Source organism: Stigmatopora nigra, chromosome 15 (genome assembly GCF_051989575.1).
Source record: "Stigmatopora nigra isolate UIUO_SnigA chromosome 15, RoL_Snig_1.1, whole genome shotgun sequence".
Classification (NCBI taxonomy): Eukaryota; Metazoa; Chordata; class Actinopteri; order Syngnathiformes; family Syngnathidae; genus Stigmatopora; species Stigmatopora nigra.
In genome coordinates this window covers 4,986,963-5,011,617 of record NC_135522.1, presented here as the reverse complement: position 1 = coordinate 5,011,617, position 24,655 = coordinate 4,986,963, and the positions used below count along the sequence as shown (strand labels likewise).

The following is a 24,655-nucleotide window of genomic DNA, read 5'->3' as shown; positions in this document are numbered from 1 at the left end:
CCATAGAGATCTGACATCCACTTAGCACTTGGACTTAAACCTGTTGGGGTCACATAGGTGACCTTTTATGTGACCTACATAAACATGACTGTGGAAACTTGGTTATCAATTTATTACTAATGTGTTTCATTTGTGTACTTTTAATTAATAGTCTATATATTTTTGGTAGGCCTGTTATGTTAGTTTGATACTTTGTGATATTTTTTATGGAATAAAATAAAATGTTTTTTTTTATATTATTCATTTTATATTTGTTTATGGTGAATAAATAATATTAAAAATGCAGTTAAAAAAGTTTGCACTTGGTTTCATTGACCCATAACAAAACTGTCCAAGCATGGAGAAAATCTTGGAAGAAAAATGTGGGCACAGATGGTGTTGCTAAGTCAAGGTCACAAATGGATAAACTTGACTTCTGAAACATTTGTATCAAAACTACACATGTTGAAATGTTTTCTCTTACAGAGAACTGGAGGAGCACCCAGACTTCTGCCTAAGCCACCAAATTCAAAGCACAAACATGAAGACAAACAGACAAACTACTCAATTAAATCTTATCTAATGGCAATGACGCAGGACTACCAAATCTCAAAGGTAAACCCATCAAGAATAACATACAATTGGGAGCAGAAATAATTACCCATAAAAAAATAATACATGGTTCATTCTTGTTTCTAAAAAAAACAAGTTAGAAAATAACGTGCTTTTTTATTGACGGATGAAGGAGGAGGAGGCGATGAAGAGGAGGAGATGACGAAGAGGAGGAGGACACTTTTCTTGCTGTGGTGAGGTAGGAAAACTCTCCCCGGTTTGGATGACAGATGCGCCAAGTTACTCGCTGCAAAAAAGCAACTGAGTCACGCCACAGAGAACAAAAGAACGGTAAGCATCTTGCTTATTCATACATTTATTCATAGCAACTAACAAATGAACTGAAATTTTTGGGCTAAAACATACAAAATGCAATTACTTTGATACTTGTGCAGATTTGGGTACTATTCACATCTTTTGGGGTGTTATATTAAACTGGGCTATGTACATTTGAATTGAGAATGTGTTCAAAAAATACTATTACTTGGATAAATGCAACTAAATATAATGTATATATGAATAAGATTAATATAAAATAAAATTGGCATTGTTTTCCAAACCAGGCAAATATAACTACAAATTCTATGATGTATTGTATGTTTGATTTTCCCATTGTTTTTCTTTTTTTTTGGAATTTGCAAAAAAAAAATACATTTAAAAACATTTTACCTTTTTCAAATAACCTATATTTGAAAGAAATTCTTAAAACAGAATATATATTTTCATCTAATGATCATTTCCCCAATAAGAATAAACTAAGTGTCATTCATTTACTATTAAAAGTCTCCTATGGTGGATTCGGACCACTTTTACATCTCTAAAAAATGGTTATCGATTAATTTGCTGATAGATTTTCTGCCAATGACTAGAGTCCCGAGTTATCCCGCTTATGCTTGTGCGTGCTCTGTCAACTCATTTCCCGCATTGTGGAAAAAACAGAGAGCAGCTTTGGCAGGCTTGACAGTCGTTTGCGTGTCTGTGCGTGACTCCCTCAGGCCAGCAAGCACACACAGAGAAGAGAGTAAAGGACCATGGCATTTGCCGGGATGCTGAGAGACCACGACATTCGTGCTGCCGTACAGGCCTGTCAAGGTGAGTCCGGACACGAATACTTTGGCATCTTGGGCTTGTTTGGGCTTGATGACCTGAAAGTCTTCCGCACCGCATCATCCCCCCCTCAGCCGCCTCTGCAGAAGGAGCCCTCGGGTCTCAAAAACACTTGATTATTTATCTCCAGTTATTATGTTTGCATGACAGCACGGACGGTGACGCCATGCCAAGGCCAGGGAAAGGCAAAGCTCGTATTATTGCTGATGTTTGGGATTTTCTCCAAAATGTCCTGGACTAGTATTTGGATGGATGTTCATTACATTGCTTATGTATAGTTGGAGTCTCCAAAATCTAAATTATTCCTATGATCGTATTTGATTTTAGCTAAAAATGTGCATTAGGATCAAATAATCTGTAGTATTATAAAACTACTGTGTTTAATTATATCATCGATTTTCCCAAGCAAAATTAAAATTGATGTATTTTTTAAAGTGTAATATAATCTGACTTGACCTATATTGATTTCCTTTTTTATCACTTTTTAGCGCCGGGCACATTCAACTACAAAACCTTCTTTACAAAAGTGGGACTGGTGGGCTCGTCGGAAGCAAACTGGAAAAATGTGTTCACAATCCTGGACCAGGACAGGAGTGGATTCATTGAGGAGGAGGAGCTAAAGTATGTGTGAGTGGCTTAAAAGCCTAAATAAGGATGTAAGCTGGCACATTTGTGGCAGGGAAGAAAAAAAAAAGCCCTCAAGTGGAAGTTACTCTTTGAATGTTACATCTGTTCATTAATGCATGCGGCTTTGACTAAAGGCAATACGTTTTAGAAATGTCATCAATCCATCGTGCATCATTTGAATTTTGCTATCAGATTATTCCTTCAGAACTTTTCCCCTGGTGCAAGAGAGCTGACGGAGGCTGAAACCAAGACGCTGATGGCGGCGGGGGACAGAGATGGAGATGGAAAAATTGGCATTGAAGGTTTGGAAAGTGCAAAGAAAATATACTTATGCACACAATCAGCATGGGAACACTTAAAAAACATTCTTTTCTTGTCATTATATCTGGTTTGGGATCACAGTAATGGCTAAAAAACAAAAGTCATCTTCCCTAAAGATTTGTTTTGTTTTGGGTGGAATAACAATAACATTGTTTGATGGGGGGGGGGGAGCCACATTGGAGTATAAAATTCATCTTCTACATGTAAAATGATGTTGTTGCAGTCATTTTTATCTTGTGACATGCTTACACTTTTATTATCCTCCCAGAAATATTTTTTTAAAAAATGCTCCTCTGTTGCTTTAAAAAAACAAAATAAGTGCTAATATGTCTTTTAAAAGACTCCCAAATGTATTGATTTATTTTTATTTTTAAAGTTTGTACATTTATAATGTGTTCCATCCATCCTAAAAACGAGTCAATGTGAAGATGTGCTTAGGGAGCTGTCCACTATCAAGTGCTGAAATCACACTATAAAAAGTCACCCACACTCCTACTGTGTTGCATTTCAACTACTTACGTCTCTTAATTTCTCCACAGAATTCTGCCATCTCCTAAAATGAAAAAATGAACACCCCCAATGGATTGAATTAAAAAATGCAATGAGAAACTTCAACTTTTCCGAAACTCCTTATTAATTGGAAGTGATCAATAAATGTACTTACTATTATGTGATGCCATTGTCTGGGTCTGATTCTTCATCCACGGACAGACTGAAATTTAGACCTAAGACAGCACATATCTTTCTTGTGAGAACATGTAGGAACCGATCCGCTATGGACGAGAATAGAAGGACAGCATCACTTAACAAATATGTGCGCTTAAATTTGTGTCACTTGGAAATATGATCAATAATAGTAAAAACCATTGAATGAAAAAAATCAAAGAATTTCCTAGTTGATATCTGGCCTTTTTCTCCTAAACCTAGACTCATTTGCCCTATGACATGCATTTAAAACAAATCCAACCTTTATATAATTATAAATATCATTATCAATTATTTTTAGGACAACTATGTAGAGCATATGGCCAATACAGTGTTAATATTGTCCTTTTTGTATTTTTTCTAGAGCTTTATTTGAATAAGAAAAGTAATAAAACTACTCCTTCCACATGCAATGACACAATAAAGTATATTAATTTCTTATATTTCTCTAATACTTGATCATATGATGTGTTCTGATCACTATGATAATCACAAAAATGAACAGTTTGCTTAAATTGGTCTTCCATTGAAATATAATCCAATAAAATCCAATTAAAAAATAGTATAAACCTGCCATACACTATGTCCAAATGTAAGAGAACATATTACATTAGACTTTTGCTAGAGTGTTTTACACTTGCTCCCATTTTTTAAACTTTATTAAATAAAAGAAAGCATCAAAAAGAGCTTTTCCATCCAAATAGCAATAAATAACCCAATGTTGACCTTGGACTTTCCTCACCCCCAATATAAAAGTGTCAATAAGCATCTGGCAGTAACATGACGATTCAACTCATTATCACCACCATAAACACTTTGATCCGTTACCTCCATTCTGATTGGTCGCGGAGCAGGAAGCGGTATCTCCGAGGACCAAGCGAGCACGTGTCTTTGATTCCAAGTGACTCTTTACTTTTAATGACATTCCAATGGACTTTTCTTGGTGTTGGCCAGGCCTCTTGCTGGATCACCCCCGTTGACTGGCTGGCCCGTCACATGGAAGCATCCCTCATTTGTTGCCCTAAAAATAGAGTGGACTAGTAGACACATTTTTTCAAATTGCTTCTTGGCACCCGATACCAGGGGCCCAAGACCAAGACCAAGTCCAAGTAAGCGCTGTAAATGGTGTTGCTGGAGGATATAAAAGAAGCGGCCAACCCTATTGGCACATTCGCTGGGAATCCACCTCGGTCTTTTCACTCGCCTCCACGCAGCGCAAAGGTGAGTGCGCACCCTTCATCCAAGACCCCCCCACACCACACCACCCGGGATATGGAGGACATTTCTTGCACGCTGGACTATCATTATAATTATGATGATGACATGGAGGCAATTGATGGATCACATGAAGGATGGCAGAAGACTAAGAGGATGATGATGATGGTTATTGTAGATGCTGTTATATATTTGATTTGATTGATTGATTTGATAGTGGAGTTGGGAATTTTGGGGGTGGCAAAGTTATTAGTTATGCTTGTCATTTATTGTATTTAACTTTAGTTTGTGAGTAGCCAATGGGAGGGTGGAAGTAAAATAGCAAGGAAAATGCTTGTGATTTGACTGTCAATTTATTTTGAATTTATTTTTCTTGGTTCTAGATAAGAATAAAAAATGGCCTTCGCTGGTGTCCTCATTGAAGCCGAGGTGAAAGCAGCTCTGGATGGCTGCTCAGGTAATCACAACTTGCCTCAAATTGCTTGGTCCAGAAGAAATCATGCTATTTTTGTATAGTATTTTTTAAGCATAAAAACTTTTCTAAATTCCTATACATATTAGATTAATTAATACATGTTATTTGCATTGTCAATGAATTATTACTTTGACCAAAAATGTTATCTTATTTAACCATTTTTTTTTCTATTTCTCTTTGCAGCCGCAGACTCGTTCAACTACAAGAACTTCTTCAAGACATGCGGCCTGGCCGGCAAGTCTTCCGACGATGTGAAGAAAGCCTTCCAGATCATTGACCAGGACAACAGTGGCTTCATTGAGGAGGAAGAACTCAAGTGAGATGACATCAAATCATTGGCACCATTGGGACTAAGGGGCCTGGCAGCAAATGAGTTCATCATATTGATGTTTTTTTTTCTTTTTTCTTTTGCAGGCTGTTCCTGCAGAACTTCTCTGCGTCCGCCCGTGCTCTCACCGACAAGGAGACCAAAGCCTTCCTCACCGCCGGTGACAGCGATGGTGATGGCAAGATCGGAATTGAGGGTAAGAAAAATTATTCTATTTCTCCTGTAAATTGATCATAAAAGCTCATCTGGAATTACCAGTAAGGAGCAAAAATTGTATTGTGTGGAAAGGGTATACTCTGTATATTGATTCTGTTGATCATCAGAATCAGAAGAAAAATTGGTTTGGAATTTAAATTATGTCACTTGGATAATAGTGGAAAGAGAACATTGATTGGGTGAAAAAAGTAAATTGACCTTTCTATTAATAATTGATGATTAAATGTTACCCATCTTTTCCAGACATCCAAATTTGTTAAATTTATACTACAGAAACAATACTGTTTTCATAATGTTATCAAATCCCTTCCTGAATTTTCCTTTTTCCCTTCACAGAGTTCGCTGCTCTCGTCAAGGCCTAAAGGAGAAGCCCCCACCGACCAAGAAGCCCCTTTTGATTTCCCGGCCCACCAGACGGGATCCGGTAATCATCAAATGAAAGAATATTTTTTATAGCTTATTTATGGGTTGCCTGCGGACTGATTGTCAACATGTTCTGAAACTGGTGCAAGTTGTACACCATCATTTGAGGCAGAGTGAAAAACAATTGGAATAAAGACTCTTTTGGTGTCAAAAATACTCTCCTTTGTCACACGCTTGTTTTTCATACACACTTAAGAGTTTGATGATGTCATAAAAATGACGGTTAATGCTAATTATTTTTATTACAAACTCATTGGCTGGCATTGACAGTCATATATTATTTATCCTCTGCCAATAAAAAACTGTGTTAATACTATAACTGCCATGTCCTTTAAAAGCAAATCGGTCTTCTGATTTTATTTTTAATGATGTAGATCCCCAATTTATTTGAACCAATGTAAGTCCATATGCAAAAGAAATCCTGGCAACCTCAGCCTGTATCCAATTGCGGCTCTTAGGCTCTTGTTAGCGTTCAAAATGACAGCTGACAAGTAAACGGGTCCCCAGCGTGGGCCAGTAGTAGTACCACGTCCTAGATGGCAAAATATTATTGCACCTCCAAGCCAGATCCAATAGTTCTTGTCATTTTGCCTTCAGTCTCTTTAGCCATTTCAAAATGTTCATTTAGTGTCCAAAATGAAAGCTCCATATGTTAAACAAGGTTCCAATTTGCCACCCCTGCCACACTATTCTTAGCTAAGGGAGGGGGTCAGGTTGGGGGGGAAGGCTCACAGACGTCTTCAAACGCACCTTTTAAGCGTCTTGGCTTGTCAAATGTTAAAAATAGAGCGCTCCCTGGCTTAGGGACAAAATGTTGGCTGGACCCCCTTGGACCACCCCCCTCCGACCCCCTCCTTTTCGCCCATTCGAGCGGTGTCAATTCTCCGATGCTTCGGATTTCCTCGGGGTGAACCTATAAAAAGGTCAGCGGTGGAAAGCGGGAGATCACTGCAGTCGCCTCCCCGACTTCTGTCCTACATCATCCGTCCCATCCGAAACAAAGACTCCCCCGAACAGGTAAATTGGATTTAGGAAGATTGATTTTTTTTCCTACAGGTTTAATTAAGGTGAGTGAGGAAAACGGCCTTCTAGAATTAGTATCTACATGCTAGGATTATTTTTGTTATATTTTTTAGTGGAGAGTGATTTGTATCATATTTTAATGATATATCCGTTGTGAAAATATATGGCGGACCGGATATAATGATGTGATGATCCATAATTTGGCACACAAACCTTATGTTTGAGAAAATGTTAACTGGAATGACATTAATGTGCTTTGAATTGTGAAATTGTGTTTATTGGCATCATCAAAATACATTTTATCTAAGAAAAACTCAATTATCAATAGATTTAAAAATGTGTGACCAAAAAAGGCTTGTTTAGTGGCAAATAGAAATATTATTGTGTTATATAAATTACATTTTCACAAATTCAAAAAAGTGTTATTCTACCATTAACAAAATGTGGGCTTTAATTGACAGCAAAAGTGGTCCAATTGAAAGAGGGAGGCTGTCAGCGGTCATTCAATAGCTGCAGTTTAAACGGATTAGACATCTATGGCTGTCAACACTCTAATAATGGCTTCTGTTTGCAGCATATCACCATGCCCCTGCAAGGTTTACTCAAAGAGGCTGACGTGGCTACAGCCCTGGATGGATGCAAAGGTGACAAAACACACACACCCGCACAGTTCACACACATATACTGACACAGGCTGTCCAATTTTGAACACAGATGCCGGATCATTCGACCACAAGAAGTTCTTCAAGGCCTGCGGCCTGGCCGCCAAGTCCTCGGGTGACCTGAAGACGGCTTTCGACATCATCGACCAGGACAAGAGCGGTTTCATTGAGGAGGAGGAGCTCAAGTAGGAAAACGTCTGCCACGTTGTGAGCGCCTTTCATTTTTTTTTTGTTACGTAAACCATCTATCCTATTTGGGTAGGCTTTTCCTGCAGAACTTCAAGGAAGGCGCACGCGCACTTAATGACGCCGAGACCAAGGCTTTCCTCCAAGCCGGCGACACCGACGGTGACGGCAAGATTGGAGTCGATGGTATGCCTGGCTGACCTTTGACCTTTTCCTACGTATTTTCTGTTCTGAAAAATATATATACTCTATATAATATAATATTATTTTTATGATAGTTGTTGCCCTTTTGCTTTTTTTGCAGAGTTCACCACCTTGGTTAAGGCATAAAGTGTCAAAAGTGAGCAACATCTGGCATGGAACAACAAGGAAAACCCCTTTTCATCTGAAGAGATATGATTTTTATACATTTGCTTAAGAGACGTTTCCTCCAATGCAACACACTACGCTGTCCAGGGAAATGATGATTGCCATTGTCCTTGGGTTGTCTTCACATCTTAATTAGGAATTTGGACAAATCATGGCACTTTCCACGAACAGAAAAGATGGTCAAAAGGAAGAAAGATTCTTTTATAAGGTTCATCATGTTTCTTTTTGACGTTGTGAAAACATGACTGGAAGAACACCCAATAAATTTGTGGACAGGAAAATTGCCTTTTGTTCGTTCATATTTAACTTTCCACTTACATCAAAACAATTCAAAATACTATACCTGTCCGCAAGGTGGCGCTATGCCATTTAGGTGAAAACGGACAACAGTGTATACTACTACAATTTGTAGCTAGATAATAATTTGAAGGGAAATATCTAAGATTATATGGAGAAATTATAAACATTGATTTAAAATGTAGGTAATATAAATGTACTTCCTGAAAGTTATCTTTATGACTTTTATAAGCAATGATTCTTTTGTGCACCACTAGAGGAAGCCAGCATATTATTTTCTCCTCTATCATGTTTAATGATCCCCATTTTCTTACAAAAGTATGAAAAATATAGCTTCATATTTTTTTCAAATATTGACACATTGAAATATAAAATGAATAGGCATCCATGCAATTCATGGATTTTGGATGTAACTAAAAGTTGTTTGCACAAAAGTGAAATCAATTTTGAAATCAACATGTCAATTTCTAACTTATAACTCATTGACTGTCACACAATAGAATAAAGTGTTTCCCCTTATTAAAAGATAAACTTAATGTACTGCACCTGTGTACTTACTGTATGCACTTTGTTGTTCCACACGCTGGTATGGGGAGGTTGAAGGCATTAGCAAATGTAAATGAATAAATGATCGGTGGTAACAGAATAGCGTGCAAAGGTATCGTCTTGGCACATGACATCATCCGGCGAGAGTGGCGGCTCTCGATCCGGTGTCTGCCATCCTTCTTCTGGGGGGGTCGACGATTGAGTTTCCGAGTGGGATGCGGCCTACCAAAGGAAACAAACAAATGGTAAGGAAAAAGGCCCATCGTGTATTATACTCCTTCTTCTGTGCTCCAGTTAAGATGCACTAACTGTTTTTGTGTATATTTAGCGCCACCTAGAGGCTATTTGCTGTGAAAATGGATTCATTTACTCCCAGCCCAGATAGGTATATTACTACTACTAGTACTACTACCACTACTACTCATTTTGTCTTTCTATCTATTGACATTCAATTGGAACTACAAAATATGTATACTTAATTTCATCATATTTACAATATTTTTCTGGTCTTATACAAAAGAACCATTTTTGTTTTTAATTCCATGCCGATTATCATCACCAGGGTCGCAGAGGGTGCTGAAGCCTATACCAGACAACCACGGTCAGAAGAGGGCGTGGACACCCCAAATTGGTTTATGGCCAATCGCAAGGCACGGAACCAAATATGACATTATTCCATATTCCACATCATAAAATGGTGCAAATTAAATATAAAACGAATTGAAATGGTGTGTTTCAAATTTCCTCCAATGACATCAAGAGGATGGCTTTGAATCATTTTGGGCCATGTTTGACTTTTAAAACCTGAAAAGTAAGAAGTGAAGCATCCTTCGTTTACGTGGATTTGCCCCGGGCCAGGGCGAGGGCGATGGGCGAGGAGGGTGTTCCACGCGTCCACGGGGCCCCGTCTCGCTCGGCTCCTCTTCTCCTGCCTGCCGTGGGCGTTTATAAATAGTAAAGGTTAATTAGGTAGCTGGGAAACAGGATCGGGGCGGCCAGTTAGAATTTGATCCGTCGACAGGTAACTCAAGCAAAGCCCATTGTCGCTATAAAAGCCGCCTTGGCGGACGCCGCTCGCCACTCAAGCCTCACCTGGTCTCTCTACTGCATCCACAACAAGCCGTCCAACTTGGTAAGTTGCAAATCGATTGACTTTACCATCATTACATTGCTGTCAGACCTCCCCGGTCCAAACGGCTTGGACATAAATTGTGTTTTTTTAGTAGAAATCTCACTCTGCTGGGACTGCTAACTCCCACAACACATATTCTTGTAATGGTCAAATACTTGGGCTGGCAGTGTATAAGTTACTAACCAAAAAAAAGATGGGGTTTTGTGTTATATTATTATTTTTCCAATGTTAAATTTAAAGTAAGAGGGTGTAGTTGTCCTTTTTTACTTTTCATGGTCTTTTATTATTCAAAATAAGCAAAAAAAGACCTTTCAGATTTGGACTTCTATTGCTGTTAATGGGTATTTTTCAACATATCAACAAAAGTCTAATATTCTCTGATTTGGACAGGCATTTTATTTTTGAGTCAAGACCGTGAAGTGTGAAATGATCCTTATTTGATTAATGGGCACATTTTGGATGTGACTTTTGCCCCCCGTGGTGAAATATGACAATAATGATTGAAGGTTTGCCTGCAGGTAAAGAACATGTCGCTGTCATCTCTCCTTTCTGCTGATGCCATCGCCGGCGCCGTCAAGGACTGCCAAGGTACGGATCAACTTGCACATCATCATCATCATCGCTGTCTTTTGTCAGCGTTTGCGCCTTTTCGCACGTGTTGGTGCCAGCTGCATTTTCACGGATATTTCCCAACACAAATGACGTCTCACTTTTTCTATCAGAAGAAGAGAAAAGTTGGTTTCTATTGTGAAATGTCTTTATTTGTAAATACCTTTGTTTCAACCATTGCTAACCATTATAAATTCAAATGAATTTATTCCCCCCAAGACAAAAAAATAGATCTGTATGTATGTTTTGTTAAGAATAACGTTAAGTATGTTCCACATGGTTTGTTTTGATAGAATAAAGTACATATCCTGAAGGAATAGACAAATATTGCAGAAGCCACACTTGTCACATGACTACACTAAATATTATTTTCATAAAGATGTGAGGCTTTCTAATTGTCTCATTTAACAAATACTACCAATGTGAAAAAGAAATTCAAAATATAAAGAAATTAAGTAAAAAATGACTTTTTGGGGGCATTGAAAGATCATCAACTGGATTTTTTTTTAACCCTCAATGGCTTGGAATGACTTAAAATAACTTCAACATAGTTCCTTAGCAATAGAAGTACAACTAAAAGCACCAAAACATTGTCAACAAAAACTGCGGGGTGGACTTTGACTTTTTTGGGGGCAATTATTTTTGGTGAATGTTATCAAAGTCCACAATGTTAACAGACCTCTTTTTGTTCCCAGCTCCAGACTCCTTCTGCCCCAAAAAGTTCTTCCAGGCTTGCGGCCTGGCCAAGAAGAGCCCCCAAGATGTGAAGAAAGTTTTCGGCATCCTGGACAACGACGGAAGCGGCTACATTGAAGAAGAAGAGCTCAAGTGAGTGCGGCGCAATGGGACGCCAAGTAAATGCCATTGAGAGCAACATGGCGGCCTTTTTCTGACTTACACGTGGATGTCTTCCTCCCCAGGTTCTTTCTGCAGAGGTTCTGCCCCGCCGCTCGGGCCCTGACCGACAAGGAGACCAAGGATTTCCTGGCCGCCGCAGATGACGACAGCGACGGTCGCATCGGAGTCGACGGTGCGATAATCCAAACCCTTCAAATACATAGCATTAATGACAATATCACCAATTGGGGTTATTAAATAGAATACACTAACTGTCTATTTCTATATGTCTTTGTTTTCTCCACAGAATTCCAAGCTATGGTTCTCTCCTAAACATGTCTGGGCTTTCCATCGTTTTGCACGTCTTTGCTGACATCTTTAATTTAAGCATCGGGTCAACATTATCACATGGATTTTTTCCCATTTTTTTGTCATGATTTCCCGCATAAGCAAATGTAAAAGTCATCAAATATATCTAGATCAATAAAAATAATAAAACCCACTTTTGTTGACTTGTCCAAGTTTTTTCCACTATATCACATATAACAAAAGATGAATGGTACTAATACACAATTTATAAGCATACTTATACTGTATATAAGTGTGTTTGAATGTAAGTAGAGGAGCTGAGCAAGGAATGATTTTTTTCTCTTAAATAGACTTAAAAAGTATGAATGGACACTTGTGTGAAGGTTTCTCTGCTTGAAATGACAAAAAAAAAAAAAACAAGTTTAGTGTATTGAATGGGAAATAGGAAGGAAACGTGAGCCGACAGGTCAACACTGAATTACTGAATGTGGGACGACACAATGAGGTCATGTGACAAGCTGTCTTTTTTGCACAGCTAGTGCAGACTTTCGGTAGGAAGGTCCGATTACAGGTGTGCAGACTTTTTCCCCCCACAGTCTCACGTGCACACAAATGAAAAACCAAAGTTGTCCATGAAGTGGGATTAGGTTTAAGTCCACCAACAGTTTTCCAACCAAAATGTCCACCCGGCAAGACATTTTGAATGCACTTTTCTAAACTTTATTCTGGTCTACAGCATTATATCGGCAAATATTTGAAGAAGCCATAGGATTAAAGGCCTAATTATCATCTTAGTGATTCAATTATTGATGCCAACACTTCATTGTCCCCCACCAAAAAATGTTATATAGAAAGGTGTGTCAGGCTCATCTTACTCATTAGGCCTTTTTAAAAGTTTAATGTCCGTCCCATCTTCAAGTCATATCAAAGAAAAGAAAAACGATCCCCAAGTATGGATTCCAACGATGAACTTGTGTTAGTTACAAGCTTTATTTTTAACTCTAGCAAAAAGTCATATATTCTTTATCCTCTGCCAAGAAGAACTCATCCCAGAATCAACAAATATACTCTGGTTATGACCCCGGGACCCGTCTGGACTACCAACCAATCAGAGAGCGGTTAATATTTGAAGAGGCGTATTCACAAATTGTTTGATGACCTTAAGGCTTCTTAACTATGCTAACTAACTTTGTCAGTTAGCTACCGGCATTCTGCGTACCAGTGCAACTTATTAAATAAATCATTCATTGTTTATCCTTGTCTTTGAGACAAACAATTGTCAGCATTGACGTGACTTAAGAGCGTGAGCGAGCCTTTACAAGGCCCGCGTCGCCTTCATCTTGTAGCCGCGTGACCCGGCCCGGCGGCCTTGAAAAGTCCGTCTCCTAGGTTCCTGCATCATTTAAAGCTCCCGCTCATCACTGTCAGGTTTCAAGCGTCCTCCTCGGGTTTCAAGTCACGCGCCCGAGAGTGGACGTCGCTCAGGTGTAAAGCACTGACGGGATGTGACCACAAGGGGACATGTCAATGTGGACAACTGGGCCAAGTCATGGCCTCTTGAATTGCTTCCTGATGCCGGGTTGGGTTGCCATGTCCGATCAGGTCAAAAGACCACTAGTGATTGAAACTTGACCCTCGCGGCGACTTGCTTTCTTTCCGATGTGGCATCTGCTTGGCTGATTGCAAGACGTGTAATGCCAAGTATTTTGAAATCGAGATTTTTCTGTCCTCGGATTGCTTGGTCAAAGCAAATCATGAAAAAAAACATGCAGGTGAAAGCGAAATACTATCCTTTCAAGATCTATTGTGCTGTTGGATGCTCTTAGACAAAATGCTTAATTAAACTAAAACTTATTTACTTAGATTTAACATAGGAATATTTGTTGAGATGATCTGTGACAGAACCACATTGTGCAGAAGCGCCCTCTCGTGTATTCCAAAGGTATTACCAGAACCGATTTGGATTAGGGAAAACGTTTTTATAGATATATTACTATAATTATGAATTAGTATTACCAATATATTTTTCATTCAAATACACAAATAAAAATGTATTATATGGATATTATATTTTCATTAAAGCACACGTTAATCTTTTGGGGGGATATGACGAGGAACGATGTTTTCCTCCTTCTCTGGTTTGCAAGCTGTTGCTAGCTGTCAATATCACGCTGGTCCATTTCTTCTCTCATCTTTCCCCGGCTGGCCTCTTTTTATCCCATTATTTGTGGGCTTTTTGTTATGTCGTCTAAAAACACACTCTTGCCCTCCAACATGTACCAGGTAAAGCCCGTTTGCGGAGGTGACTTCACGGTTGATTTGCCCGACTGCATGTACAAGTTAGCAAATATCCACGCGCGCTCGGGGAACAGCTGCACTCACGAGCACGCGCTGCAGGTAAACGACAAGTCATTCATTTAAACATGGCCTTATATTTGACTTTCGCTTTGTTTATTATCGTCCCACGTCGTATGAATGTGCTATTTGTGCTTTTTGGGGTTACGTCTAGCCGGCTTATCTTTTCGACGGGATGCTGATGTAACGTTTCGCTTTGATTGGCTACGGCCTTCATTGTTATTACATTTTGTCATAACGAAAACAGTATTAGGTCTATGCTGCGTCCCGTAAAGTTAATACTATATCATCTTACATTATTTTGTTGCCTCTGGCAGTGACAAGTATTGACATCAAACCCATTCCAATTAGGAAGGCTGTATTGTGTGATATTGTTTCAAAATAACATACCAGAAATGAATTTGCAGTCTTCATTGATGTACAATCTGGCACGCTGTCCGCAGAATGGCGAGGTGGACCCAGCCGTCAAAGCTCTGGAGGCCCGTCAGGATGAGATTATGCGCAAACTATCTGAGCTGAAGGCGGCCGTGGAGGGTCTGGCCAAGACGGTGACCACCCCTGACGCTGACCTGGACCTGACCATCGGTGGTGATCACTCGCCATCCCAAGGCTGCGCCTTCCATGGCACCGCTGATCTGGACACACTGCTGGGCAAGGTAGGACACAAATAAAATTAAGCAAAATACAATTCCGACCGCACTACTAACTTGTTTTTCATCCAAAGGACTTGGGAGCTCTCCGCGACATTGTCATCAACGCCAATCCGGCGAAGCCCCCCCTCACGCTCTTGGTTCTTCACAAGTTGCTGTGTCAGCGCTACAGGGCCCTCTCCACCGTCCACGTTCACTCTTCGGTCAGTAACGTGCCGGAGCAGCTTCTCTCCTGCCTTGGACCACGCCATCCGGACAGCTACGCCCGTCAACTCTTCCAGCTTGGCTTTACCCTCATATGGAAAGACGGTAAGCAGTCCATGCTACAGCAAAATCCATTTTTTTTTTCATAATTACAGAAGGTGAGCCCCCTAGTGGTGAATTTTAACCACCTGGTACCTTTGTCGTCTTCCACAGTCCCCAAACTGGAGATGAAGTTCAGCGTTCGGAACATGTGCCCCGTGGAGGGTGAAGCCAACGTGGCCCGCTTTCTCTTCAAACTGCTATCGCCATACCCGTCCGACGCCGCATCGGCCACCTTGGTGGACAACTGGGTGGACGCGGCCTTCTTCCAGCTGGCCGAGGGTGGTGCCAAGGAGCGGGCCGTGGTCCTGCGCTCCCTCAACTCAACTCTAGGCCGCCAGCCATGGCTGTCCGGGCACGACGTCTCCCTAGCCGACGTGGCGTGCTATTGTTGCCTCCTACTCGCAGGAGCCGCCCCCTCTGCCCCCACCAATGTCCAGCGCTGGGTCCGCTCCTGCGAGAACCTAGGTTACTTCAGCCCCGCTAAGGTTCTCCTACAGTGACCCCAATCCCGCCTGAAAGAAAAGTAAAGTGAGAGAGAAATGGGCCAGCCGTGTCAGGAACAAGGTTTCATGCTTAACTCTTGGAGTAATACAAATTCCTTCCCCGCTTCTGTTTTCAGCCATCGTCATTTTGGGTCACGGTTCCTGTCTATCTCTTACGCGGTCATGTTAAAAATAATCTTTTGAAGTCAAAGTCAAAAAAAATCGGGTCTAGTAGCCAGCAGGCCAAAATGAGAGAGAAATAGGCCAGGATCAAAGTCCCATACTAACTAACCTCTTGACAGGACAACAGATTCAAAGGACTGACATTGAGGCACAGTTTGTCTCTTTTAGCTGCTTTTGTACATGAGAGGATCTAAAAGGGACAAGAGGCTTGTTAAGACAAGGATGTGTAAACACCTTTCACCCACTTTGTGCCTATGAAATAAAATGCCACTTTGACAAGTGTATTGGTGTAGTCATGCATTATTTAACCACTCTTGCGGATAGCTGAGAAAAAAAAACAACCAAAAATGCATTTTTGTTCTACTGTATTGTACAAAATATAACATTCTCATCAACAGCTGTTTAAAAAAAAACAAGGAATGGTCATGAACACATAACATTATTCTATTTACTGATGATAACTTGATCTGCCATTGATGGCAAGAGGTCCGACTCTAAAATGGCAAAGGTTTCAGCCGTTGAGCACGGAGCACACGTTGATGTTATATCTGAGCAGTTGAATGCGTTCAAAGTATTCATCGGTTAAAAAGTTTCTTTGTGTGGTGGCCATGTTCCCCATCTCACTGAAAAGCCTCTGGATAGGCGCCGTGGATGGCAAAGTGGTGTTGTACTTGAGGAAGAGCTGTTTGACCCTGGGGAAGTCCTGCAGGCACTCCAAGCTCTTGCCAGTTCCTTCCACGTACTTGCGGATCTCCTCGGTGACGCCGCGCTCCTGGATGTGAGCGGCTAGTTTGGGCGAGCCGTAGCTGAAGAAGTCGTCTTCCGATTTGATGGTGGAAAGGTTTTGGGAAGTGTTCACCACGATCATGTCGCAGGGGTCCACCTGGGAGGCTTCCATGGCCAAAAGAGAGCACATGTCCTCCCTCTCTGAGGCGGACAGCCACCACAGGCGGAACTGAGGCGTAGTGGCCGTGGCGAAGCGGGCCTCGTTGCTAGCAAACAGCTCCTGGAAGCGTGTGTCGATGGCTCGGACTATGGTGACCACCGCATCGCCAAAGTACTTGGAGGAGTCCTTGTGCTCGCTCAGCTTATTCTTCAGACTCAGAACCGTGGGGATGACCAGGCCCAGGTAGCATTTCTGCTCAGCTTGGAAGAGCTCCAATGCAAAAGCCAGTGGGTGGAACACAGAAACGTACTCTTTGAGGAAGTCCATCTCCTCGGGCTGCAAACGCGGCACGTCCAGACGAGCCGACAGCTCCGTCAGCTCTCGTTCGGTGAGCGAGACGATCTTCTGCAAGGCACAGTACTCCACGTTCCAGCGGATGACGGCCGGAACCAACAGAGCCATCTTTCGGACCTCCTCCGCCGCTTCCATCCCGACTTGGAGTTGATGACATTTGCTCCAGATGGAGTAGACTTTGGACATGGAGGTGTAGAAGAGCTGGCACATGGGTCCCTGCGAGACAGCCCGCCAAAAGTCCTCACTGACAATCTGCTCCAGGGTCTGCGATGCGCACCGTTGCACGGTGGGCAAGAACAGCAACATGTCCTGCTCCGGCTTCCCCTCCAGCAGGGCACCGACATTCTCGAACAGCCCGATAGCGTTGTCGTCGCCTTCGCCAGCGTCCGGCGTGAACTCTTTGAAGACGTTGACGAAAGGGCTGGCGTTGTCGGTGACGGTGGTCTGGACCTTGCTCTCGATGCCACACGCCACGTGGATGTCGTGGATCCTACCGGCCACGGCGTCGTAGGTGAGTCGGCCCGGCATCTTAGCGAAACCCAGAGCGGCCGACTTGCGCTCCAGCGAGTCGCAGTCGATCCAGTGGCACGTCATGCCAAAAAAACTGCCTCTGCCGACGGTCCACAGGTCGGCTGTGGTGCAAACGTACTGGACGCAGGCCAGCTTAGCCATCAGCTCGTCGCGCATCTTGGAGAAACTCAGGTCCACCTTAGAGAATAAACTCACAACGTCCATGGGTTGGAGGCCTTCAGTCAGACCAGAGATCAACTTCTTGAAGCCGGGTTGCTCCAGGACTTGAAACGACTGACAGTCCTCCACGATGTAGTTGAAGACCAGGTCGTCGATCTTCTCTTGGGTCATGCATTTGGACATGATATCCGCTTTCAGCTTCTTGAGTTGACAGTGACTGCTCTCCTCGCCGTTGTATTCCTCTTTCTTTCTCCCGCGTTTCGCGTCTGGCCTGGCTTCGCATCCCAAATGGGTTCTCTGAAATACAAAATTTTGAAAATCCACATTAATTATATGGACATAAATGTTATATGTATGTATATGATAATCATGTTTCCAAAATATTTGTTTGCAACTGAATTAGGCATAGCCTCTCTTAACTCTCCGACCTGACAACAATAACACTGAATTACAATTACAAAGGTAGCTCGATTTACAAATGCATCTACATACAAAGAAGATACGTTTTTTTTTATTATGTTGTATAGATCAGAGTCCAATCGAGAAGGCCTTGTTGCTCGTGACTGCCCACACTTGGTAGTTAGCGAGCAGCAAAATGTCGATGATTAAATTCCATTTATTTACAAACATTGACCTGGCAACAATTATGGTTGAAAAGTTGAGGACGGCCTCGCAACTTACGTCCAAGTGCTTCTTCAAGTTGGACGTGGACGTCTTGGATGTGGAGAGCAGATTTACCCTCGGCAGGCACAGATTACATTGCACGATGATATTTTTGCCTTGGTCTGCCTTGTACGTGAAATGGTGGCGATAACGCCAAGAATGTATGGCCGATTTGGTCTCACCGCAGCCTGCGTTGAACTCCAAGTCCATCCCGGCCGCGTTTGGCCGCAAAAAGGGCACCTAGAATACAATTATTTGTCGTAATCCGATTTTGTAATCGCGATTACACGTAAAAGTAACGACGGGCGAAGGAGAAATCCTCATGGAGGAGAAAAAAAGGGGGCAGGCCTTTGTTTAGGCGGAACCAGGCGTGGACGATGGGATGAGCTCGACCAATGGCAGGCAGCGTGGGTCTTGTCATGTGATCGAAGTGGCCAGTCGTACCAATGCGCATGAGCCGTAACTTAAATACCACAACAGCAAAGCGAGTAGCAAGCGCCACCTTTTGGTTGCTGATTCGACTTGCAATTTCTGAGGTCTTTTTTAATGTCATATAGTTCAATGTGTTTGTATACCAGAAAAAAAGAGAAAATATAGATTTTTATCGATATTATAAAGTTTTCTTTAATTAAGTGTTTAGAAAATTGGATGGAGCCAAGGCATATGTAGAAAAACTACATTTTCAAGAATGTAAAAAAGTAAACAGACAAGCCATTCAATTCAATCTGAATGCCATTGGCAGTGACAGACGTCCAATCCACAGTGTATTTTTCCCCCCGAACCTGAAAGCCAGACGGTAAAAATCAGCACTTACCCGAGCAGAATGTCTGAATGTGACTGATTAGTAGCTCTCCACCATTGGTTGGCTTCAGTCGAGGGTGGGGTCTCTTTTAAAAGGAGTTGACGTGCTCCCCATCGGAGTCATCGAGAGGCTCCTTTTAGACAAATGCCAAAGATTTTAGTCTTATTTGACACCTGAACATGTCGCACCCATCCCGACGAACATGAATGAAGCGAGTGTAATCATCAACAAGTAGGCGCATGGCCCCCAGGTGACCCGAGCGGACCCGAGTGGACCCGAGTGGACCCGAGCGGAGCGCGCCCGTATCAAAGTGTGAAGTACTTGGATTTGAGCAAGCATGGCTTGGTGCGAGCGAGGGGTTCAGACTCTTTTGGCCACGGCGGGGGCTTTCGCCGCCTTCAGCCTCATGAGCATCGCCATCGGCACAGACTACTGGCTTTACTCCCGAGCGTACATCTGCAACGGAACCAACGCCACCTCTGACGAGTCCCAGTCGCAGATGAGGAGCAGGAAAGGGGACCTCACGCACTCAGGGCTCTGGAGGATCTGCTGTATTGAGGGTGAGTTTGTAACTAGTAATGCACTTTTCCTTTTTTTTCTTTTGGGGGTGGGGAGGGGGCAGGGGGTTAAAGATTCTGGGTTGGAAATCCAATTCTTCTGATTATGCCAAAAGTTTCTCCAGAGAGGAGATGGGCATCCTAGAATGCAGGAGATGATGATTGTAACTGTTATGGAACTTGTTAAGGATTACACAGTGTTTCTCATTGGATGCACTGAAGGGGATAGAAGTCCAATCTATTTGGGGCTGGCAAGGATCCAGTCCAGGTCTGTTACAGTCAATAGTACGTACTCAATTAAATTTGCATGTTATCTTGTCAGATGAGTTGTCACAAATATGCACCACAGTCCCGAGTTCTGGGTTCGATTCTTTGGTAAGGATTGCTACATGTGTGTATGGTCCTAATGAGATTAGGCAGTATATGTGTAAGAAAAATGGTAGAGATTTGAAAATATATATATTTGAAAAAAAATCACAATTAGGGTTGAACTAGTGACTAATAATAAATGACAAAAAAAATCCCTAAGGGATCATAACAGACTGAATTTCAAACCAGACTACACCTGAATGTTGCCTGTTTTATACAGTCGATGGTATTTGTATTTTTACAAATATGTATTTGTACAGCCCCAGACTGCTCACTGCTTATAAGTAGTGGGATGTTGTTAAATGAGAGTTTTTGTAATATGTGATGCTGGGAATTCACATGTTTTACACTGACTGGATAAACACACCCTGCTGGATAAACACTCCCTGACTAATTAGTATGTCCCCTACATTTCTCTTCAGACAACTCAATACCTACACTAATGACTCATTTTCATTTACCAGATCAATATTGTTGTTGTTGTTTTTAATAAAATACTTACTGTCATGTATCCCCTTTGGCTGTTAAGACATGTCTACATACAAGGTTTAAATACACAGACAAAGATGACAAATCACAAACACCTGGGTCACCAATGCAAAAAGAGGATTTGGAAAATGTATCCATATAAACAATTATAATCCATTACCAAACTAGTGGTTGCAAATAACTGAAGGAAAAAAACATGGGCTTGTGCATGTGTACATTGCATGAATGGGAGAGGCGGCGCCATTGAAATGAAACCTGTGACCAAGTAACAAATGAAAGCCAGCGCTTCCTGCTATGCTTTTCAACAAGCTATTACGTGGCCCTGTCGCTGCTCACAATAGCAACCAAAGTATTACCGTTTAAGGAAGAAAAAAGAGAAAAAAAAGAAGAAAAGAAAACTAAATTGCCTTGTCCATTGACTGTGAGGAAAGGGCCCACTGATCATCTACTTTCATTCACGTCTTCCGCGATGCTGTTGCTTGGCAACGTCTCTCGGAATCGCTATGGAAACATGCCCGCTGATTTAAAAATAGATGACTCCGAGTTAGCGTGTTGTCCGAGCGCAAGAGTCAAAGTAAATATCAAAACATGCGGAAATGTTGGAAAGTATGAACATGTCTTATGTTGACATCATGTTTTTTGTCGTGAGTAGTTAGTTGCTCATATGTTGGCTTTTTTTACTTACTGGCTTCCTTCCGGTGGCCCTTGCTTGATTGGTCGCCTCCAATTGAGAGGTCACTTGGATGGATTCACTCATCAAATGTATTGATTGGTTGAAATAAATCACCTGAAGGGGAAAAAACAGGTGAAATCGTAAAAGTAGTATTTCTTTTTTTATGCTAATTTATTTTGTTTTACTTTTAATGTAGTAATAAATGGTGAAATTGTTTTTTTTTTGTTTTTTTTTTTTAAAATAGAAATGTAGTAAAGTATTGTGTAGTAGTAAATGTAACAGCAGAAGTCAAATTACAAGTTTCCAACATGACTTTTTTCTCTGCCAAGACATTTGATCAACATGTCGCTCTTTCTCCAACCTCTGATAAATTAGAGTGCCAGACATTTAAATCCCACACATGTTTTTTGCTCAAATTGATAGGAAGGAAATGAACAAACACAACGCAAGCAATTGAATTTTGATGACTTTCGGCTGAAGGCTGATTTTTTTTTGCATTTTTTTTCCAAAGGTACCCTATTAATGCGTCATTCTGTTTTCCATTCAGCATGTCTGTCTGAATGAAGCATGTGGACGGTGCCTCTGTTGTCATGACGACTTATAGAAGTAAAGAGAAGCCAAGCATGGAGGTCTTTAAACATCCTCACAGACTGCGGTCAATACAAGATAGCAGGTTTTTTTGACACTGATGCCCTTGTGTGTCCTAGCACTTTGAGGGAAGACATCATTGTTTTTATTACACAGCGTTGCTCCAATTTAACTCATTTTGACATTTCACAGCAAAAAAAAAATACTCCAAATATTACTTCAACCTGAAATTGTATGCTGAGGAACCTGTTTTGAAATCAAACACTTGTGCTTTGACATCCTTTATAAAATACCCTGAATTGTCATTTTACACAACATACCATGTGTGTGTGTGTTTGTCTTCAGTGTCCCGAAACGGCCATTTGACCAAGCATCACCTCTTCACCTGCAAGCCAGCAGTGACATTTAGACAGGCACGAAGCTCATAAAAACATTACTTTTCTTTATGAAGTGCTTGCAGTACTCACCCGCTTTTTACTGTTCATAAACCCAGACTCAGGTCAAATAAATTCCTGCTTCAGCAGTCGGGTCGAGGTTGCCGAGCACGACTTCGGTAAATAAAGACGACTTCCAGACGGGGCTATAATGGAAAGAATCAAGTCATTAGCAGGTTACGATACATGTCCCACGGCATTGTGATGTGAAAAAGCTGTTTTTGGCTGTGTAGGTGACAGTGATGCTAGCTCGTGTAGTTGTCACATTCAAGCATAGATTAGAAAACATGTGTGGGTGCTAATTAGTCAACTGCCCTAAACATAAACAAAGAAAATGACTACTTGTTGCTAGGGCAGAATTCAAAGAGCACACATTTCAATGTCCTGTAAAGCAATAATAATAATAATAGAGTTGAACTGCCCTAAAGGTAAATTTCAAAATGACCCCTCGTTGCTAGGCAGAATACGTAGACATGAATTACTAATGCTCCGGAGATCAATTAATAAAATGACCACTTGTTGCTAGGCAAAGGTCATGACATAGAGACTATTATTGTTCATGTATTTTGTCTTTTCCGAACAATAATAAATGATTATGACATGGACGCTAGGTTGGTATTTGATTCACAAGGCCGTGGACAGCGCTTAACCTGTTTACGGCTTCATAAAAGGCGCTGGTGCCCGGAGCCGCGAAAACTGACGGCGGCCTCCCCTGCCGGTCGTCACGCCGTCCTGACAGCAGCTTGTTTTCTGCTCCTGTTTGCCATAAACGTGTTTGATGAAGCCCCAAGCGTCGGTGGAATAATATCGCTCGGGTGAGGCCAAGTTATCGAGGCTTTCTTCACACTCTCTGTACATGCCAAAAGAGAGTGTGAAAGCACACCAGGAAGTACACGTGCTTCAGATATGTGTACTTTGTCGGCTGCCATTGACGTCTAATCAAGTCAATCGGCAAAATAAAAGTAAAATAATACCTGGTTGCAACTGTAATTCTATTGTAATGTAAGAAATATATTTAGCTATGTTTTTATTACTGTTTTTATTTGAAATCAACTCAAGATGTCAACTGCCAATTAGCTGCTTTTATGTTTTTTTTTAATCCTCAGACAGTGTGAGACACAAAGGTGTTTTATTTTTTCCAACAGGTACAAATTTTCACTTGACATCTTAAAATAGTCGTACTCCATCTGCAACTAGACACAGAAACTTGTGCTCCATTTATGCTATGAAAGTGACACTAATTAATTTGGTCGTCTCCCATTAAACGGCAGACCTATTTAATCGCCCCTAAACGATTTGAATGGTAACATGGTTGCTAAGCACATTGCCTCAACTCTGTCACACTTTACAAAGGGTAACGATATAATAAAACTGTAAGGTTCCCAGGATTGACCCCGGTGGGATCCCAAAGGGTAGTTTATATTAAATTAGTATTTAATATTTAATTAAATGTTATATTTCAACAAAAATAATGTCATTTCAACAAGTTGGGGAAATTTTAAAGGGATGAAAGTCCTCCTAATGTCATTTGTTATCTTTAAAAAGCACACACATTGGTAGGAAGCCCCAAACTGACACTCAAATGGACGCTTCAAAACAAAGAGGACAAACTGTATTTCTCTAAGCCCTTCCTGAGCTCTTTTGTCCACACTGTTAAAAGTCCTTGTTGCCGTTTTTTTTAAAAGAAGAAAAGCATCTTTTGTCATGTTGTTACATCACGTCTCCTCACTGAATGTCCACAGCCTTTTTCTAAAATCCATTTTCCATCTCTCTTTTTACGATACAGGCATCAATCAAGGCAGCTGTTACCGAATCAACCATTTCCCCGACGACAACGACTATGACACGGACAGCTCGGAGTACCTGTTGCGTAAGTGAGCTTGTGTACAATCATCACTTTAGGAGCGCCGTGATTTGTTTAGCATCTGGACCAACGTAGATGAGTCATTAATTGTTTCTCACGACAGGCATCGTACGAGCCTCCAGCGTGTTCCCCATCCTCAGCACGGTGTTACTCATGCTGGGTGGCGTATGTGTGGGTGCGGGTCGAGTGTACAGTAAGACCAACAACATCCTACTTAGCGCTGGCATTCTCTTAGTAGCTGCAGGTGAGCGAGCCCTAATCATTTAAAAACAAATTTAATGGTGGCACAACACATGTAGACAGATATCTCAAGTTGCCCTTTGACTCCACCC

The 24,655-nt window shown here is 41.4% G+C and overlaps 8 protein-coding genes and 1 long non-coding RNA gene across 11 annotated transcripts in view; 6 read left to right on the top strand and 3 right to left on the bottom strand.

Annotated features, from left to right (window-relative positions):
- The first annotated feature begins 724 nt into the window (after positions 1-724).
- Positions 725-3,320, top strand: LOC144208130 (parvalbumin beta-like). Of its 2 annotated transcripts, none has more exons than XM_077733818.1 (5): positions 725-882; positions 1,587-1,683; positions 2,187-2,325; positions 2,518-2,627; positions 3,186-3,320. In XM_077733818.1, exons 2-5 carry the CDS (start codon positions 1,623-1,625, stop codon positions 3,206-3,208), a joined length of 333 nt encoding a protein of 110 aa, XP_077589944.1. In that variant the 5' UTR covers positions 725-882; positions 1,587-1,622; the 3' UTR covers positions 3,209-3,320. The 2 variants fall into 2 exon arrangements, with proteins under 2 accessions (XP_077589944.1, XP_077589945.1); XM_077733819.1 differs by having other exon boundaries at positions 729-882; positions 2,187-2,319.
- Positions 3,147-9,324, bottom strand: LOC144208134 (uncharacterized). The gene is made up of 4 exons (XR_013328837.1): positions 9,104-9,324; positions 4,180-4,372; positions 3,311-3,371; positions 3,147-3,199 (listed from the first exon to the last, which is right to left on the bottom strand). It is a non-coding gene; the product is annotated as an uncharacterized LOC144208134 (long non-coding RNA).
- On the top strand, positions 4,414-6,164 carry LOC144208132 (parvalbumin beta-2-like). The gene is made up of 5 exons (XM_077733820.1): positions 4,414-4,572; positions 4,950-5,023; positions 5,225-5,357; positions 5,456-5,565; positions 5,922-6,164. Exons 2-5 carry the CDS (start codon positions 4,963-4,965, stop codon positions 5,945-5,947), a joined length of 330 nt encoding a protein of 109 aa, XP_077589946.1. The 5' UTR covers positions 4,414-4,572; positions 4,950-4,962; the 3' UTR covers positions 5,948-6,164.
- On the top strand, positions 6,912-8,529 carry LOC144208133 (parvalbumin beta-like). Its single transcript, XM_077733821.1, has 5 exons — positions 6,912-7,025; positions 7,606-7,675; positions 7,746-7,878; positions 7,956-8,065; positions 8,184-8,529. The coding sequence occupies exons 2-5, from the start codon at positions 7,615-7,617 to the stop codon at positions 8,207-8,209; spliced, it is 330 nt and encodes a 109-aa protein (XP_077589947.1). The 5' UTR covers positions 6,912-7,025; positions 7,606-7,614; the 3' UTR covers positions 8,210-8,529.
- A 766-nt stretch (positions 9,325-10,090) lies between the features above and the next one.
- Positions 10,091-12,147, top strand: pvalb8 (parvalbumin 8). Its single transcript, XM_077734185.1, has 5 exons — positions 10,091-10,223; positions 10,742-10,811; positions 11,528-11,660; positions 11,753-11,862; positions 11,977-12,147. Exons 2-5 carry the CDS (start codon positions 10,751-10,753, stop codon positions 12,000-12,002), a joined length of 330 nt encoding a protein of 109 aa, XP_077590311.1. The 5' UTR covers positions 10,091-10,223; positions 10,742-10,750; the 3' UTR covers positions 12,003-12,147.
- Positions 12,148-14,100: 1,953 nt separating this feature from the next.
- Positions 14,101-16,238, top strand: aimp2 (aminoacyl tRNA synthetase complex interacting multifunctional protein 2). 2 transcript variants are annotated; one of them, XM_077733739.1, is made up of 4 exons: positions 14,101-14,261; positions 14,777-14,989; positions 15,058-15,292; positions 15,401-16,238. In XM_077733739.1, exons 1-4 carry the CDS (start codon positions 14,220-14,222, stop codon positions 15,787-15,789), a joined length of 879 nt encoding a protein of 292 aa, XP_077589865.1. In that variant the 5' UTR covers positions 14,101-14,219; the 3' UTR covers positions 15,790-16,238. The 2 variants fall into 2 exon arrangements, with proteins under 2 accessions (XP_077589865.1, XP_077589864.1); XM_077733738.1 differs by having other exon boundaries at positions 14,101-14,375.
- A 64-nt stretch (positions 16,239-16,302) lies between these two features.
- Positions 16,303-21,552, bottom strand: zbedx (zinc finger BED-type containing X). The gene is made up of 4 exons (XM_077733737.1): positions 21,450-21,552; positions 19,362-19,482; positions 18,566-18,787; positions 16,303-18,181 (listed from the first exon to the last, which is right to left on the bottom strand). Exons 3-4 carry the CDS (start codon positions 18,755-18,757, stop codon positions 16,466-16,468), a joined length of 1,908 nt encoding a protein of 635 aa, XP_077589863.1. The 5' UTR covers positions 18,758-18,787; positions 19,362-19,482; positions 21,450-21,552; the 3' UTR covers positions 16,303-16,465.
- The window catches only part of cacng4b (calcium channel, voltage-dependent, gamma subunit 4b), a 6,425-nt gene continuing 1,213 nt past the window's right edge, over positions 19,444-24,655 (top strand). Inside the window, exons 1-3 of the mRNA XM_077733740.1 lie at positions 19,444-19,909; positions 24,246-24,329; positions 24,427-24,567. Of these exons, the coding sequence (XP_077589866.1) occupies positions 19,687-19,909; positions 24,246-24,329; positions 24,427-24,567 (448 nt within the window). The 5' untranslated portion in view covers positions 19,444-19,686. The remainder of the gene's footprint in view (positions 19,910-24,245; positions 24,330-24,426; positions 24,568-24,655) is intronic.
- slc25a19 (solute carrier family 25 member 19) overlaps positions 22,264-24,655 on the bottom strand; it is a 26,856-nt gene continuing 24,464 nt past the window's right edge. The window contains exons 14-15 of the transcript XR_013328825.1: positions 22,493-22,605; positions 22,264-22,410 (exon numbers count right to left, since the gene is read on the bottom strand). The gene's annotated coding sequence lies outside the window, so the exon portion shown is untranslated. The remainder of the gene's footprint in view (positions 22,411-22,492; positions 22,606-24,655) is intronic.